At 39.6% G+C, this 19,591-nt stretch overlaps 1 protein-coding gene across 1 annotated transcript in view; it reads right to left on the reverse strand.

The window, feature by feature from the left end:
- LOC127645038 (microtubule-associated serine/threonine-protein kinase 3-like) overlaps positions 1-6,014 on the reverse strand; it is a 48,620-nt gene extending 42,606 nt beyond the window's left edge. The window contains exon 1 of the mRNA XM_052128548.1: positions 5,876-6,014. Coding sequence (XP_051984508.1) covers positions 5,876-5,914 — 39 coding nt within the window. The 5' untranslated portion in view covers positions 5,915-6,014. The remainder of the gene's footprint in view (positions 1-5,875) is intronic.
- Between the last annotated feature and the right edge of the window lie 13,577 nt (positions 6,015-19,591).

The raw sequence follows: 19,591 nt of genomic DNA on the forward strand, positions 1-19,591 counted from the left end.
GACGGTCGAGGCTACAGGCGCTGGCTCTGGGACGGTCGAGGCTACTGGCGCTGGCTCTTGGACGGTCATGGCTACTGGCACTGGCTCTTGGATGGTCATGGCTACTGGCACTGGCTCTTGGACGTTCATGGCTACTGGCACTGGCTCTTGGACGGTCGCAGCTACTGGCACTGGCTCCTTGACGGTTATGGCTACTGGCACTGGCTCCTTGACGGTCATGGCTACTGGCACTGGCTCTTGGACGGTCATGGCTACTGGCACTGGTTCTTGGACGGTCATGGCTACAGGCGCTGGCTCTTGGACGGTCATGGCTACTGGCACTGGCTCTTGGACGGTCATGGCTACTGGCACTGGCTCTTGGACGGTCATGGCTACTGGCACTGGCTCTTGGACGGTCATGGCTACAGGCGCTGGCTGTACCAGCGAACAGGACCAGCAAACAGTAGGGCGAGGTCAATATATTGAACCAGGCTGAGGGAACAGCGACCACCATGCATACAAGAAGAAGTTGGCTCATTTAGCTCATAATGAAAAATGTCTTTAAGGGCTACCTCATTGAAGTTGACCTGGTCTGCCAGGGCACAAAATTCTGCGACAAAAGCCTCCAGGGGTTGATTCCCCTGACTGAGAGCCAAGAGCCGAACTGCTGGGTCCATAATGGAGATCTTTGATCTTTCTGTAGGATACAATTGAGGTTGTTGTTCAAAGATGAGCGAGGATTGCAGCAAGAATCCGTTGCAATCTTCCGCCCGACCTGAGAAGGGCGCTGGTCGGGAGGCAGAGTTGGCGACGTACACCAGAGAGGAAGCGGGGTTTGCGGAAGTGCCGTCTTCGGGTGGTTTGGATTCACTGGCGGTGTTTGGGTCAAGCCTTCTGTCAGGATATAAGCACGGAGGCAGAGGTAAGTGAATCCAAACACAGCTTTATTTTCAGTGGCAAGAGTGTTAGGTGAGTATATAGTAAGTTCAGGTGCAGATACTGTGAAGATCACTCGGTGCAGGGCAGGCAACAGGTAAGCACAATCACTTCGGGAATATGGGCATCGGGTAGTAACAGCTTAGTGATATCAATCCTCTCTTTCAGAAGCAGTCTTAGCAACCAGGTTCGGAAGACTAACTGGCGAATCGGAGGGATACTGGAGAGCAGAAGGTAGGGGGTACGAACAGGAGTCCTGGAGAACAACAGAATGAGGACACAGGGGTTAGAGGTTTTCAGGTGAGTAAACGTCACGTTTTTCAGCAATCTGGATGCTTCAGGGGCTCAGAAGACGAAGAAGAGAGGTCTGTTCCTGTTGGAAGCTTGACGCTGAACTGGGGTTATGGTGAGTGATTTATAGTGCGTGTTGATGAGTTTGCTAATGGTGAACAGGTGTGTGTGATTAATAGTCCGGGGAGAGTGATCGTTGAGTGGAGGGTGAAAACAAGCTTGGCTGATCTCTCACAGGAAGAGCCAGGATATTTTTTTAATATAACTCTGATTGTGTTTGGCTGAAAGAAGAAAGTCATATACAGCTAGGATGGCTTGAGGGTGAGTAAATTATGGGTTAATTTTCATTTTTGGTGAACTAACCCTTTGTCAAATAATTTTTATTTGTATAGTTTTTTTATTTGTGCTTTTCCCAATACACATTGTTCCAAAGCAGCTTTACAGAAAATCAGCTGTAATGTTTGTAACGTCTCAAAAACTTGAATAACCAACACTCCTGGAAACATAATTGTGGAGGTGAGGGCATGGTCGTGCACCTGTCTGGAGAGAGATAAAGTGGTAAGGAGTTCCACCTGAGATGATTTGCTACTAATTACGTTTCTATGTTCACAGTGACAGACAGGGGAGATAAAAGTGACCCAGTCCACAGAGAGAGAAAGAGGAGAGTGACACACCAGTGGCTGTGTGTCTGTGATCAGAGAATGTTCATGATTGTTACTGAAAAGCTGGACTTTGTTTCAATGTATGCTGAAAAGCAGTCTTGTTTTGTTTGATATAAGCTGTTTTATTTGAATAAAATCTGACGCACGTGGTTTGTGGAAACCGGCTTCCGCTTCCTCCTTTATCTGCCTGACAACGAACCTTTGTTACAATAATAAACAATTTGATACAAAAACTTTTTTGGGGACATTCTATTGCTTAGTATTATTTAAAATTACACAACTTAATCCCACTGTCCCTATATGAGGACATAATTTTTTAGGAAAAGTATTTGCTCCTCAAAAAAATAGTTTTTGCATGTTGTGGCAGGGCGGAGGGCGGGGCCGGGTCGTGATCCTACACACCCGGTCCCGTATTAGGCTAATTAAGCCGCCGAGAGGGATAAAGGTCGACTGCAGAGGATCGTGCAGGAGAGAGAGATGGTTTACGGACATGTCCGTCATGTGTGTGTTTGTCTTTTGTTTAAGTTTTATATTAAACTATTATTTACATTGACAAGCCAGTTCTCGCCTCCTCCTTTCCATGTATCCCTTTACACTGGTGCCGAAATCCGGGAAGGAGGAGTGATACGGCGTAGTTGAGTTCTCGCCACTACCGTCCACCCCAATGGAGCAGCCGACCGCGAGGGGAGAAGGGGCTCCTAACCGACCACCTGGAGCGCACGATCCTCTGCAGTCGACCTTTATCTCTCTCAGAGGCTTAATTAGCTTAATACGGGACCGGGTGTGTAGGATCACGACCCGGCCCCGCCCTCCGCCCTGCCACACATGTTTATTAGGGGCTATTAATAATAAATCAAAAGGGAAAAGGAAACGCACAGCAGTCGAGCTTGGGTCTCAGGAGGTTCATGTATTATCATTGGATTGATCCATTGGGTATAGTGTAAAATCCTTATCATAGAAAATTGCAAAGGTTTCTCTTAAATAGCTTAGCTTATTTGAAAACATAAAATATGCTAAAGGGCACCCCAAATCGCACTCTTCTATGCCATTTTGTAGTGTAAAAAATTGAATGCGAGTACCTGCAGGGCTCAAAAATAAGGGCTGCCTGATGTCTCGGGGCCTACGTGAGAGAGATACGGGCCAGTTAGTTGCTAGTACTGTGACTTGTCCGATTGGGCTAGTTCTGCACTTAACGTTATAATATACTTTACTATATAATATTAATAATATACTGGATATTAATTTTCTATTAATGTTTCCTAGGGGAATGAATCAAGAAATATATTATAGTATGTTTTATTGATGTTCTGTTTTTGAACTTCGGCTTTGTATACGTTTGTTTTGGTACTAATGGCATTTGTTGTTCACTAGATGGAGTGGGAGAATGGATTATTCAACTGTTTCAAAGCCACTTAGAAGGACACACCTGTTTGTAATTAGGGAAGTTTTTTTTAGATGTTCCTTCATGTCTGAGGTTGGCTGAAACATCATGTATTTTTTATCAAATAAAGTTGTAGCTCTAATTTTGCTTATAGAGTGAGTGTTGCACCTCTTTCTTTTGAAATTATGGCATTTTGATTTTAGTTTGCACCTCCTCAGTTTGTTGAGCTACATTTTTCAACTTTTTTCTCTGTACTTCTCTCCCATCATATCTCTCCGTGCAGATTAGATGCTGTTTAACTTGCGCTATCATAAAGGCACAGAGCGCTAGTACTGTTCCAAAAGTTAAAGCGTGTTTTTCTCTTTTTTTTTTTTACCTTTAAATATGAAGCGCCGAATGAAAAGTAATCAACTTTGTTAAACCCCGTTTATACATATGGCTGGAAATTCGACTTGCTAATGACATCTGATATGAAAAGAAGCAAAGTCACAATGGCAAGTATTACTATTATTATCAAAGCTGTTCAACTCGAAGATGACAAGTCTACTTTATATCATCCTCATAAAACACCTGTTACATGTCTCATTTCTGGTATTTTCTTCCTGTGGTTCGAGTACCAGTCCGTCTTGTTTGGGTTTTCTAATTTCATGTTATATACACACTCTTAATTCATAGATTAGGCCTAATATCTACCTACTGTAAATTAAATGTCACAACTGATTTATTAGCAAGTCTCCTCTCAGGAATTCATATGTTTTATTACACTCAGCCAACAGTGACTAAATCTTTGATCCTGGTTGTGAAAACACTACACATGGCTTAACAGTTGACAGCATGACTAAACTGAAAACACATAATCTACTGAAATATTTGCTGAAAGACACGTGTAAATGGCAGGCTGAGTTTATTTCATGTATTTATGAATTAATGTCTGTAAAGTGCTTATTAAGGGTTGTTTAATAAGGGTTTATTTTAGGCAAAAAGCTGTAATTTACAGCTGTTTTGCTCACTACAAATGTGATACAATTTTGGGAATATATATATGTGTGTGTGTGTGTGTGTGTGTGTGTGTGTGTGTGTGTGTGTGTGTGTGTGTGTGTGTGTGAGTGTGTGTGTGTGATAGACTCCCTTATGTACTCTATATTTCCAAATGGCACTATATTTGTTGTTTCGAGTAGTGGGGCGCACTAATAAAAACAAGTTGTAGGTTCAAACACAAGTGGTCCTGGAGCTATTACTTTAGCTCTTGCTGTGAATTGGTCATCTAACCTCAGGTTGTTCCATGAGGACTGTCTCTGTAATTGGAGAAATGTCAAGCACTTTGAATATACGCATCGGCTGAGTGACAACTTTCTATACTTGCATACTACACATAAATATAAACATGAACATTGTATTAAACATATATATAATTAAATAACAAATGAAAAAAAAATCAATGTATTACAAAAATAATACCACTGGTAAATTGAATACCATCAAAAATACATATGGGTTATATAGGATCCACATATGCATTAGGTGTATAGCAAATTCTAATTATAAAGTATTCAACTAAATGTAAAAAAATTAAAAAGTAACTTCACATGGTAAAAGACACCTTAATATAGGAATGTCTGGGGTGGCAGATCAAAAGACCACTTAATGTAAAAATGATGTCTTAAAAACTAGATGCTGGGACCCATATTACATGTGATCTAGGATTCAAATCAGCAATATACTATTTTTATACTAACACAGAGGATAGCTGGACACAGTTTATATAATACTGTTTAGAAAAAAGAAAAAAAAAAGGTTGGGCAACATAATTAAATTAATCTTGTTTCAACTCGTATTCTGAATAAATACTCAACTAGATTTACTTGTATTACACAAAATAAGGTATATTCAGAGATCAGCAACTGACAGAAGTTCCTGTTTTTCCTCAGGAGAACTTCTTATTGCCATCCATGTTTACATGCAAGTGCCCAGTACAAAAAAACCTAAAGGAAAATTCAATGTAGGCGCATATATAAAGATTTCATTTCATGGGGAGGGTCATGCACCAACCAGTATTGGAAAAGGACGGAATTCAAGACGAGTCTTTCCTTCATAAACAGATCGGAGCGTAACAAATGCTCTTAATCGTAAATCCTGACGAAACGTGTCGACTATAATCGCGTTTGTCAAATTAAAACATGAATAAAATCAACAGCTGGAAATGATTTTTTAAGGATGTCACAAATATAAAAAAACTGGATTAAGCTTCCAGTTTTAATAATTAAACATTATACCAAAGCGACCGTTTATTTAGAAGCGCGCACTCGTCGACATATAGCCTCGTTTCTAAACAAGCCATTATTTCAACGTCGTCAACAGATTACACTAATTATACGATTCAGTGTTCATGTATTCACACCGATGCAAAACGTGTCATTCAACAAATAAGTGATTGAAATCAAAATGTAGGCCTATCCATCGCGTTCATTTTCTTAAAATGTAAATAAACGTTTTCAACAAACCAAGGCTTAATGTAGTTCCACAGACAACCCCCTAATGTATTCTACTATAAGCTGCTGTCCGAATCATTCCCACTTATATTAGGCTAAATATATTTAATTCACTTGCAGCAATAATCGTGTCTTACCTGAAGACCACGGCGTCTCAGTATATTTGGCTCATACATTATAATGGCAATGTATTTTGTAGGTTTCCTATGGTTGATTCAACCCATAATGTAGTGATGAATGTCTGCCATTCATCAGATCCCTTGTCGCCTGTCTGTAAACAGCGTGCACTGTGTGCAGTCACCTGAATGAGTTCTAGGGATGGGCGGGTTGATACAAAAGTATTGAAGCGAGGTAAAGATAGTTTGACGTTAATGACATTCGTTTTCTCAGATGTAAGGGACCGTCTGAAAACTCCACTCATTACGCTTAAACACAGGAGATGTCCACTCATTCATTTAATTCATATGCAATTATACGTGAAAATAAAGCCGTAAAATACATTTTCATATTCAGAATGTTCTAATAACTTCCCAGAGGACAGACAGACTTATTACAAGTGAGATTATTACAGTATCATCATTTATATAAGTACAGTAATCAATTATTTTAGAAAAATATTTTCTTAAATTCATCAAAACGATAGTTTCCTAATTGTAAAGGCTGTAGAAACTTTCCAGAGGATAGATGAACTTACTATATATACAATTATTACAGTATCATCAATTATATAATTACAGTAATCCAAATTTGTTTTAATATTCACTAGAATTCACCAAAACTATATTTTCTCATTTTAAAGGCTGTAGTAACTTCACAGAGGATAGATGAACTTACTACATATACAATTATTACAGTATCGTCAATTATATAATTACAGTAATCAATTATTTTAGAAAAATATTTTCTTAAATTCACCAAAACGATAGTTTCCTAATTGTAAAGGCTGTAGAAACTTTCCAGAGGATAGATGAACTTACTACAGGTACAAGTTTTACTGTATGATAAATTATAAATGTTCAGAAATTTTTTTTTTTTTTAGAAATATATGCACTAAAATTCACCAAAACTATATTTTCTCATTTTAAAGGCTGTAGTAACTTCCCAGAGGATAGATACATTTACTACATGTGAGATTATTACATTATGATCAATTATATAAGTACAGTAATCAATTATTTTATTTAAAAAATCTCAAAAATTCACCAAAATGATATTTTCTTCTTTTAAAGGTTGTAGTAACTTCCCAGAGGATAGATTCAGTTACTGCAGGTGAGATTATTACAGTTCGGGTTATAATATGAGTACAATATTTATTTATGTTTTTTTTTTATAAATCTTTCAAATTTTCCAAAATTGTATTTTTCATTCCTTTATACAAATACAGAACATCATTTTTAAATTACTATACAAGTACTCAAGTCTTTCCCAAGCTCAAATTCATTGTACAAAGACATACTGTAATGACATAAACCAATAATATTAGACACAACAATCTTTTCTACCCACGAGTATAAGGCCGGCGCGGCTGGCACTGTAGACGATTTGGGGAGTTCTGCGGGTGCGATTTTCCGGAGTAAAACCCACGGACCACCCATTCCACTGAAATGCTCATCTGCCCCCGACATGAGACTGGCCCCCTCGGCCAGTCTGACGTCTCTTTCGGACCCCCTGAGCAGGATGAGTGTTTCGCCGCTGCAACTGAGAGCGCGTTGGCAGTGTCAGACGCTGAGGACTCGACTGGGCTGCCACCTTCGGGTCTGAGCCTGACGCGGAGCTGTCCGCTATGCTTGCCCGGGTCACCTTGAGTGTTGAGTTGGACCAGCACGAAAATGCCAGCACCCTGTGTGCGGAAATCGCAACCCTTCTGCGCAAGGACGTGATCGAGCCTGTCCCTCCAGCCGAGATGGAGAAAGGGTTCTACAGCCCCTACTTCATCGTACCCAAGAAAGGTGGTGGGTTGCGGCCAATCTTGGACCTGCGAGTTCTGAACCGGGCCTTACACAGACTACCGTTCAAGATGCTGACACAAAAGCACATTTTGGCATTTGTCAGGCATCAAGATTGGTTCGCAGGAGTAGACTTGCAGGACATGTACTTCCGTGTCTCGAATTTACCTCGACACAGACCCTTCCAACGGTTCGCGTTCAAAGGTCGGGCGTACAAGGTCCTCCCCTTCAGCTTGTCCCTGTCCCTTCACATCTTCTCGAAAGTCACAGAGACAACTCTTGCCCTGTTAAGGGAAGTGGGCGTTCGCATATTCAACTACCTCGACGATTGGCTAGTTCTGATTCTAGCGCACTCTTGACAGTTGCTCTGTTTACACAGGGACCTGGTGCTCAGGCACCGCAGCTGTTTAGGGTCAACTGGGAAAAGAGCAAGCTCTCCCCGATTCAGAGCATCTCTTTTCTCAGCATGGATTTCTTATTTCTATGTTTCGGTCTCATATGCTTCAGAACTGGCTTCAGACTTGAGGCACGAGATGGGCATGGCGCCACGGCACATACCGTGTGACTGTCACCCCTTCCTGCCATCAATTATTCAGCCCCTGGACAGACCTCTGTGGGCAGGAGTCCCCCTGCACCATGTGTCCAGATGCATCGTAGTCACCACAGATGCCTCCAAATTGGGCTGGGGTGTCATGTGCAATGGGCAAGCAGCCGCTGGCTCCTTGACAGGACTGCAACTGGGTTGGCACAACAACTGCCTATAGTTGCTGGCTGTACTACTTGGCCTGCAGAGGTTTTCCTGCTGATCCAGGGCAAGCATGTGTTGGTCCACGCAGACAGCACAGAGACAGTAGCGTATATAAATTGCCAAGGCAGCATTCGCTTTCATAGCATGCCGCAACTCGCCTGCCATCTCCTCTTTTGTAGTCAGCAGCGGTTGAGGTCGCTGCGTGCCATTCACATCCCAGGCAGCCTCAACACTACATCAACAGGCAATGCTCAGTGGAGAGTGGAGACTCCACCCCAGGTGGTCCAGCTGATTTGGAGTCGGTTTGGCAAAGCACAGGTAGACCTGTTCGCTTCCGGGAATCCTCCCACTGTCCGGCTCTGGTATTCCCTGAAGGGAGCCCCCCCTCGGGACAGACGTGCTTGCACACAGCTGGCCCCGGGGGCTGCACAAGTACGCAAGACCTGTGCAAGGTCAGGGAGGATGAGGAACAAGTCATTCGTGGCCCCTTACTGACCCACTCAGGCTTGGTTCTTGGATCTCACGCTCCTCGCAACAGCACCTCCCTGGATTACCCTGAGGAAGGACCTTCTGTCTCAGGGACGGGCCACCCTCTGGCATCTCCACCCAGACCTCCAGAACCTCCACGTCTGGCCCCTGGATGGGACGCAGAACATCTAAGCAGTCTGCCACCAGCAGTCGTATAAACGATCACTCAAGCCAGAGCTCCCTCTACCAGGTAGCTTTATGCCCTAAAGTGGCGCTTATTCACAAATTGGTGTTCTTCCCGGTCTGAAGACCCACAGAGGTGCGCAGTCATGTCAGTGCTCTCATTCTTGCAAGAGAGGCTGGAGGGGTGGCTGTCCCCCTCCACCTTGAAGGTTTATGTAGCTGCCAAACCAGCTCACCACGACGCAGTGGACGTAGTCCTCTTGGGCCTTCAGAGAGCCCTGTTTTAGCCACTAGAGTTGGTCTAGCTAAAGACCATCTCCTTAAAGATGACCCTCCTGATAGAGCTCACTTCCATCAAGAGGGTTGGGGTCCTGCAAGTGTCTTGCCTGGAGTTCGGTTTTAGTAAAATTCTAGTGAATATTTTACAAAAATAATTGATTACTGTACTTTTATAATTGATGATACTGTAATAAATTTGCCTGTAGTAAGTTCATCTATCCTCTGTGAAGTTACTACAGCCTTTAAAATGAGAAAATATAGTTTTGGTGAATTCTAGTGAATATATATAAAAAAAAAATGGATTACTGTACTTTTATAATTTATCATACAGTAAAAATGTTACCTGTAGTAAGTTCATCAATCCTCTGTGAAGTTACTACAGCCTTTAAAATGAGAAAATATTTTTCTAAAATAATTTATTACTGTACTTTTATAAATGATTATACTGTAATAATCTCACTTGTAATAAGTCTGTCTGTCCTGTGGGAAGTTATTAGAACATTCTGAATGTGAAAACGTATTTTACTGCTTTATTTTCATGTATAACTTGCATATTATGAGTGGACATCTCCTGTGTTTAAGCGTAATGAGTGGAGTTTTCAGACTGTCCCTTACATCTGAGAAAACGAATGTCTAACGACAAACTATCTTTACCTCGCTAAGTATCGATACTTCCGAAACCGATGATGTGGTATCAAGATTCTGAAGGGTTTTTAGGGATATTTGCGAATTGTTGCATGGCACCGCAACTATTTTTTCTTCCGCTCATCGTGACGCGCAGAAATCAGCAGTCAGACAGCGCTCACCCATTCAGTCATAGCGCTTGTTCAGAGGGAGCAGTACTTTCCTGAGGTAATGACAGCATGAACAGCATGTGGAGTTAGTTATTCACACTAAGTAATGACAAACCTACACATGACATGGGCTTGTGTGACCATTTTTACAGGCTTATTTAAATTCAGAGGTGTTACATCATTGATTTTTTTTTTTGCCCCGCCTTCCACCCCCTCTTCGGAGGACAACTTTTATTTTTATACATTTATAAATTTGTATATAAATCAAACAGATTGGAGGTACATATAGTGGAAATTCGGGTATTATGGCAAGCCGTTTTAACTTTTATTCATTTCCAGGATATGAATTCTTGATATCACCAATTCAGTTTTCACTAGTTAAAATTATATTTATTGATATCAGGAATTACATTTTTACTAGTTAAAATGCTCATTCTAGAGATCAAGGATTGTATTTCAACTAGTAAAAACTATAATTCTTGATATCTTTAATTGTATTTTCACTAGTGAAATGTAATTTGTCAACAAAATTTTTGTTTTCTAGTAATATTGAGTGGTTAGTGAATCTAACATTTTATACCATTTGTCAGTAGTAGTAATGGGAAGCATTAAGATGAATTAATCTGAGGTCAGTAATTAATCTGAGGCGATTCGTCCAATGAGAGTGAGCGGAAGTTTGGTTCATCATTTAAAGTAATCTTCTATTTTATTTAACAGAGGAGTGTAGCTGATGTGGAAGAGATCAGACATCTTATGAGAAATGTTAATGCCTAAATATTTTATGTTACCAGTGTGAAGCGGGAAGGAGGAGCCGTGGGCTGAATCCCAAGCATCTACAGATAGTGGTAGTATAGTTGACTTGTTCCAATTTATTGAGTAGTGTGAAATAATAGAGAATTTATTAATGATGTTGAATGTTTCCTGTAGTTACACATGTGGGTTTGTAAGTATAATAATTAATCATCTGCGTAAAGACTAATTTTATGTTGTGAATTGGTATCCTGGATTCCCTTAATTTTATTGTTTTGTCATATTGCTGCTGCAAGTGGTTCGATAAAAATAGCAAATAAGGATGGTGAGAGTGGGCATCCTTGTCTAGTTCCCTGATGAAGTGTGAAGCTAGGTGAAGCGATCTGGTTTGTGATTACTGTGGCTCTAGGTGAGGTGTTTTAATCCAATAGATAACGACTCTCCAAAACCAAATTTGCGCAGGGTGCTTAATAGAAAAGTCCAGTTGACTTTGTCAAATGCTTTTTCGGCGTCTAATGATACAATTATGGTTTTATCTTGTTTTTGCTGTGAAATCTTGATTAAGTTAAAAAGTTAAGGAGGTTATCAGAAGCATTTCTATTTTTGATGAAGCCTGTCTGATCTGGGTGGATTATCATTGTGTCTCAATTCTGGTTGCTAGGGCTTTAGTAATAATTATTAAGTCAGTATTAATAAGTGAGAGAGGGCGGTAACTGGAGGGGTGTGTTGGGTCAATATTAGGTTTTAATAAAAGTTTTAAAACAGCAGTATTTATGTGTATGGGTATGGTCGAGGTATCTTTGATTTCTGATGTTACTTTGTAAAGTAGTTATGATAGAATAGCCCAAAAGTGTTAATAGAATTCAGCTGGAAGTCCATCTGGTCCAGGTGATTTATTGTTTGGCATTTTATTTAGGGCTTTATAGAGTTCTTCAGGAGTGAGTGATGTGTCTAAAATGTTGGCGTGTTCTCTAGGTAGTGTGGGTGTCTAATTTATCTAAAAAATATATATTTCTAATTGGCTTGGTTCGTGATTCGAGGAATACAGATTGCTGTAGTGTAGAAGTTGTGAAAGATATTATTTATATCCTGTGGATTATGGGTTATACCTGTAGCATTGAGTATGGATGGGATAATTGCTTTCTCCTTTTTGCATTGTAATTGATTTGCCAGATATTTATTTGGTTTATTGCTATATTAAAAGATTTGATGTTTGAGTTGTTGGATAAGGAACTGTGTTTTTTTTTGTGTATGATACTTTCAAGTTGGTTTTTAAGTTGGCTCAATTCGTTTTGTATTTCTTCGCTGGAGGTATTGGTATATTGGTTTGTTAGCTGTTTGATTTGGACTCTAAGGTATTTTCCCATTTTTGTTGTTGCTTTTTCTTGTACAATGAATATGATGTGATTTTACCTCATAATACCACTTTGCCTGTTTCCCATAGGAGTGATGGTGACATTTTTGGAGAGTCGTTCATCTCCAGGAAGGATGCCCACTCTCTTCTGATTAGTGAGCTTAAGTCCGGATCTTCTAAAAGTGATGTGCTGAGACGCCATCTTGTGGGAAGCTTGAAATGGGCTTGGGTATTTATTGTTAAAGAAATATGAGCCTGATCTCTAATCATAATTGGATGAATTATATTTTCTTGAATGTGTTGGGTGAGTGATTTACTTTTGAGTAAGAGGTCAGTTCTGGATTAGGATTTGAGGAGCGAGGAAAAATATTAGTATTCCACCGTCTGGATCATTGGTAGAACTATAGTGAGTAAAATAAATATTTTTATTTTCTAAAATTGAAAGGCCTCTTTTTACAGTTGTATGTGGATGAGAATATTTTGTCATATTGTTTAAATTGGAGATATTGTAATTCTGAATTTGTCAAGTGAGTTTCTTGTAGAAAATATATATCAGCCTTTAATTTACTGAGATGATTGATCATTTTAATTATTTTATATTGAGTGGAAGCCACGTACATTCCATGTTACAAAGTTGAGCATTTGTATGATTGTATGTTAAGCATGTCTTGCTTGGGGTAGTAGAGGAGGGAGAGTAAAATAGAAAGGAAGAAAGAGGGGAGGAAAACAGATAGTAAATCACTGTGTAGTAGAGGGAGAGAGAAGGAGTTTATATGTTTGGAGCCATCAACAATAACAAAAAAAATTATATACATATAACATAAACTACCTTTGATTTCCTTTCCTTGGCGTTTAACCTGTTCTTTTTGCTGAAATTGTTACAACATTGATAATGATCATTAATCCTCATTAATAAATGATACCCTTATGAAAACTACCCATGGATTTACTGTAATAATATTGTATTAACCATGACTAGTAACCACAACTGTAGTAACTATGCTTTTATTTTTATTTTTATTTTTTTGGCAGTAACCAAGGTATTGATACAATTAACTATGGTTTTACTACAGCATTTTTTTTTTCTTATTTTTTTTTTCTTCTCTACACCACCCCTTCTTGGTTAGAATGCCACGAGGAAGAGGAGGGATTAGAACTGGAGGTGAATGAGGGCCGCAACCAGAAACTGAAGACCGAGCAGACGAGGCAGATGAAGGTGGAGGCACTGGCATGGAGGACAAAGATATAGCAGAATCAACCATCGCTGACCTGGTAAACCTCTTTCGGACTCACATGGGGCAGCAGCAAGCCCGTGAGACCCGATGGGATCAGGAGGCAACCAGGCAAGAGAAGAGGTTCAAGGCACTTTAACACCAGTTCAGTCTTCAATTGGAGGTTCAGGCAAGGACCTCACCTGAATTGGGATCCTCCTCTCCCCAGCAAAATCCCAGGTCAGTTCACCATTTCAGGTGGCTTATCCACCAAGAGCCCTCCAGCAGGGTGAATCTCAGTATGTTCAGTCTCAGTCACGTTTTTTAAAAGAGCCTAAGCTTCAAAAATTAACCGATACAGACGATATTGAACATTTTGTTGTTACCTTTGAAAGGATAGCCGTGGCCTGTCAGTGGTTAAAAGAAGATTGGGGCTTTCGGCTTATTCCATTGTTGACTGGTAAGGCTTGAAGTGCCTATGTACACATGGATTTTGATGACTCTCTAGATTATGATAAAGTTAAGTGTGCTATTCTCAAGAAATATGATATTAACTCTGAAGCATTTCGGCAGAGATTTAGGTCTCTTAATGTGGAGCCTGAGGAGACCCCAAAAGAGCTGTATGTAAGGCTTAAGGAGCTTTATGGGAAATGGGTATTACCAAGGGATAAAACTGTTGATGATATTGATGAAATCATAATTTGTGAGCAATATTTGCGTATGCTGTCCCCTGAGCTGCAGGTTTGGATCAAAGAGCATGACACACAGACTGCAGCAGAGGCTGCTTCATTGGCAGATGTGTTCGTGGCTGCACGCAGTAAAAACCTCTCCTGGATTTACAGGTCCTGGAAGGCTTCAAAAGACGGACAGAAACCTGTCTTTACTCCGCATGGCCCACGATCGACAAGGAGTACGCCACCTGTGAAGGAGAATCAGCCACCTGCTCATGGTTACAGTAAACGTTTTAACAAAGTGGTTTGTTATTTATGTGGACAAGAGGGACACACCAAACCAGCTTGTCCGCAGAATCCCGTAAAACTTGCACAGATGTGCTATGCACCCTGGAAGACATATGAGCCTGGGCTGCAGGTGAGGCAATTACTTAAAGAGATCTCAGTCGAAATAAATGGTCAGAACCTGAGGGCACTTATTGACACTGGAAGTAATCAAACACTGGTACACAGACGTCATGTCCCCCCTCAGGCTGTCTGTACCACTGAGACGGTCCCCATTTGTTGTGTCCATGGGGATGAAAATCGTTATCCAACTGCTGATGTGTATGTTAAAGTGCAAGGACAGACTTACCTGTTAAATGTTGGTGTCCCTGATAATCTGCCTTTTCCAGCGGTGTTAGGCCATGATTTGCCAGTGCTTCTTGATCTGATACAGCAGCGTCCGACCTGCAATATGGCCCTGACTAGGGCTCAGACACAGGCATCAACACAGCAGCCAGGTGAGACCGATTGCACTCTGCGTTCCCTGCCTTTTTATGAGGCCGAGGTTGAGGCAGAGCCAGGAAAGTCTCGTAGGCAGAGACGGCAGGAAAAGTTCCATCATGCAGTGATAAAATCCCCTGTGATGTCAACTCCTGAGCTGCCAGTGGGTTTCCTATTACTTGTGAACATGAGGCAACTGCAGCAAGAAGATGCTAGTTTAGCCAACTACATACAAAGAGCAAAGGTAAATGAAGGGAGAGGGAAACATAAAACATCAGCTCGTATACACCGCTATTTTCATTGGCCTGGTTTACGTAAGGATGTAGCCCAATTCTGTCGGAGTTGCCCTCAGTGCCAGCAAACATCAGTAAAACGTCCAACCCTATGTACCTGGTCATGCAACCTTATAAGTTTGAAGTGCATCACATCCCTGGCAGACTGAATGCTACAGCTGACTACCTTTCCCGCTGTTCCAGTGAGTCGCCAGAGGAGGGGGAATGTGTGACGGCCCTATCAACCGCCAGCATCTAAAGTGGTGGCTCCTGCTGAGTCATCTGCCAAAGGGAGAGCTGGAGTTTGAAACTGCCTTTTATGCTCCACCACAGGAAGTGGAAGGAACCAACTCCTGGCAGTGGGCAGGGGGACTCTGAACTACAAAATCCTTAACAACACAGCAGCATGCAGATAATTTGTTATCTGCATGCAGTGCTAACCGCTGCACCACCATAGACGGTGGTGCAGCGGTTAGCACTGTCGCCTCACAGCAAGAAGGTCGTGGGTTCAAACCCTGGTTGCCCCGGCCTTTCTGTGTGGAGTTTGCATGTTCTCCCCGTGTCTGTGTGGGTTCTCTCTGGGTACTCCGGCTTCCTCCCACCATCCAAAAGACATGCAGGCTAGGTTAATTGGTGTCTCCAAAAAAATTGCCCTAGGTGTGGATGTGGATGTGGAGGTGAGTGTGAGTGTATGTGTGGCCCTGCGATGGACTGTCGACCTGTCCAGGGTGTCCCCTGCCTTTCGCCCAATGTTAGCTGGGATAGGCTCCAGCCCCCCGCGACCCTGTACACAGGATAAGCGGTTGACGATGGATGGATGGATGGATAGTTGTTGGGTTTATTTTGGGTCTTGGTAATTGTAGTAAGTCAAGTTTTCTCCCCTTTGTGTTTGGTGTAGGCTAGCCTTTGTGTATATATACCCCTCCTTCTGTGTCATTCGGGAGGTCAGGTTTGTTATGTTAAGATGTATATTGTAGTCTTGTTATATTGACCTCAGTTTTGTTAAAGGACCCACTTTAAGTACTTTTTGTTTAAACTTTAATTAACACAGTTGGCTAAATAAAGCCTAAATTTCTTAACAACAACCGTGTGTCCTTGCCTTTACTGCTTGGTCCCTGACACAAGGTCTATAACTTTGTTTAACTTCCTGACCCAATGATAGCAATTCTTGGTTGGTCAGACTCACTGGAGTCTGTCAATCCAAAGGTGTGGTTACATGTTCAATATGGTATGATTGTAGCTAAGACAGTTATCCTGTTTTTATGGAAGACAATCTCTAGGCCCCCCTTTTCTGACTGGCTAACTGGACTCACTTCTACGTTACATCTGGAAAGAATTAGATACACCTTTTCTGTGAACTCTGCAAAATTTGACAAAATGTGGGAACGAGTTTTTACTTTTTTGTTGAGCCACAAGGTCTAATAATTTATTTATTATATATTTATTTCAGATTTGTAACAAACACTTTCTCTAATTATTGTGATTACACTTTGTAGGAGAGGGTGGCCTTGTATATCGTCATCCCTCCTTTTTTTTGTCTTATTTTTGTGTTTCATTTTACATATTGCACAGCTTTCTGTTATATGAAGGGTCTCTTTGTCTGTTATTGATGTTTGAAAAACCATACTAAAAATAATATTCATAATAACAATAAAAAAATGGAAGTAATAATTGAAGTTACTAATTTTATCCAAAGAATTCGTAAAAATTCAATGAGTGGTATTGCCCAACCTTAATGTGTTCTGAGAATGTCTTTGAGCAGCTAATCAAAACACTTATTTTACAATTAAGATGATAGTGAAATGAATTAGGTTGCTGTGTTGAGAATCTTCTCGAAGTACTTAATGTACTAGTCATTAGTCCAGATTTAAAAAAATCCAATCTCACATGTAGCATGTAGCATTGTTCACTGATTTGCCATGAGCCCCCTTGTTTTAAATTGATCACAATGGACTTGAGTGATGAGCATGTACTGGTTTGGAATTACATGAAGTGACTGAATGATGACATCATTTTCATTTTTGGGTGAATTATCCTATAAACTTTGACACAAAACTAAAATTTGCAGAACATTTAATAGGATGTGCTCAGTATTCATTTCCTATGCATTTGATTCTTTGGCTTTCGTATTCCAGTGGTTTTGAAATCTCAGGCAAGCAGTGGCATTGCATCCAGAGAGCACCTTTATTGTACATGTCAAACTTTAGCAGATCTGCAAATATTATGAAACTTACTGTTTTCCAAAAACAGAGTAGAATCATTTAGGCAGTAAGTCTGGGCACTGTCTATCATGTGGGAGACCGTGCTCTGATTGATTATATTATCTGTCACCAAGTGGCACCTCAGCACGTTTTGATGTAACAATGAAACATTCATTTAAACAACATTGCAACACTGCATGAATCCCTCTTTGTTCATTTCTGCTCTCTTCTTAAGCACAGAACACAAGTGTGGATCTCAGGTTGATTTATCTCTATCTTCTGTCTTTAAAGGGATAGTTCACCTCAAAATTAAAATTCTTTTCATTTACTCATCCTCATGTTGTTCCAAACAATTATAACTTTCCTTTGTGGTATACAAAATATGTTCTCAGTAACCATTCACTTTCATTGTTTGGGAATTTTATTTATTTGTAAACATTTTTATGTTTGTGTGTTTGTGTGTGTTCCATGGCAGAATGGAACCAGAATTTAGGTTATACCCCCTAAGCTGTTACCTGCTTCCCCCTAGTTCATAATTAATGTAAATGAAAGTGTTCCATGGGTTTGGAATAACACAAGTGTAAGAAAATTATGACAGATTTTTCCTTTTGGGGAGAAATTCTTCTCTAAATTACCAGCACAACATGAACTATTGTTTCTTACATCCAAATGATGTTGTTTTTTTATGCTTTTATTTAAAAAAAAAAAAACAAATTTACGAACCAGAAAGTTTATTTTCATTGTTCTAGTATATATTTTTTATTCAATTATTTGTTGGGGGAAATAGTGAGGAGTGGGATCTTTACAGTCCTCTGCTTTTTGTCCTTTCCTATTAGTAATGAATGTACTAATAGTAATATAAGATATTACTGTGTTTGCCTGGCCCATTGTGTTCCTTGACAAATGCAGGGCAGTTTAGGCTTTTTTGTAAAAAAAAGTCTAAACGGTAAAATACTGTAAAAATGCTACAGAAAAAAAAAAATGGTAATTGATTAATGAGTATTATCTGTAAAATATATATTAAATTTTTTAAATATATTTTAAAAGACAATACAGTCGTTTTTACAGTAAAATGTTCTAAAAATATTTTATTTAGATGAAAAAAGTATGATTTTTCTGTATAATTCACTAATGAATTAATATTGTTAATTGATTAATTTAACAAGAGTGTACATGTAACAAATTATTGTTAAAATTACAGTAAAAACTATAATCGGGCATTCCCAGAATTCCCTGCATGGCTCATTACATTTCATTATATTTTTTGGGAATAGTTGTGTTTCATCTTATTTTTTACATCAGTTACATACATTGAGGTGTTCTGTGTTATATCTGATGTAGTTTAGTTAATGTTTACTGCATTATTTTAAATTCACATGTGTTACACTGATGGTGTTTGGTGTGTGTGTTAGTGACACTGAGCACTGTCTTTACATGTTTATTGCTCATTGCTCCTGAAAGAGCCACTATTGATGAACTTCATGTCATCATGTGCTCTTCTGTCATTTTTACAGTGATTAAAAAATACATTATAAAGTGAAAAGCAGAATTTTACAGTTTCAGAAGTTTAATATCAAGTTTATGATGTTATTTTACTGTGAATTTAGTTGATTCATTTTTATTTATTTTGTATTTTTTAGAATGGTCATATAAATTACAACAGTTTTAAACTGTAAAATGTACAGATTGTTCTATATAATTGTTTAAGTTTTTACTGTATTTTTTACATAATTATTCTGGAAACCACAGCTGCCAATTTTGTTGTTGTTGTAAAAACAACAGTTCTTTGAGCATTATTGCTATAAACCTAATGCAATTTTTAGGTTATACCCCCTAAGCTCTTCCCTGCTTCCCCCTAGTTCATAATTAATGTAATTAAAATATATATATGGCTAAGTCTTGCAAATGTATGTTATGCTAAACATTTAATACATTTATTCTGATAAAATATAGAGAGGATCTGCTTTTTGATATTGTGATTTTTAGGTATTTGTCATTTACATTGCCTATTTATTATCCTTCACTGTTGTTATTATTGATGTAGCCTATATTGTCTTTCAAAAATGTGCATGCCATTCTGGCCACAAACACACACACACACACACACACACACACACACACACACACACACACACACACACACACACACACACACACACACACACAAAACTATTTCCAAACCTTTTCACACACAAACAGTGTCTGTAACTT

The sequence above is a fragment of the Xyrauchen texanus genome, chromosome 6 (genome assembly GCF_025860055.1).
Source record: "Xyrauchen texanus isolate HMW12.3.18 chromosome 6, RBS_HiC_50CHRs, whole genome shotgun sequence".
NCBI lineage: Eukaryota > Metazoa > Chordata > Actinopteri > Cypriniformes > Catostomidae > Xyrauchen > Xyrauchen texanus.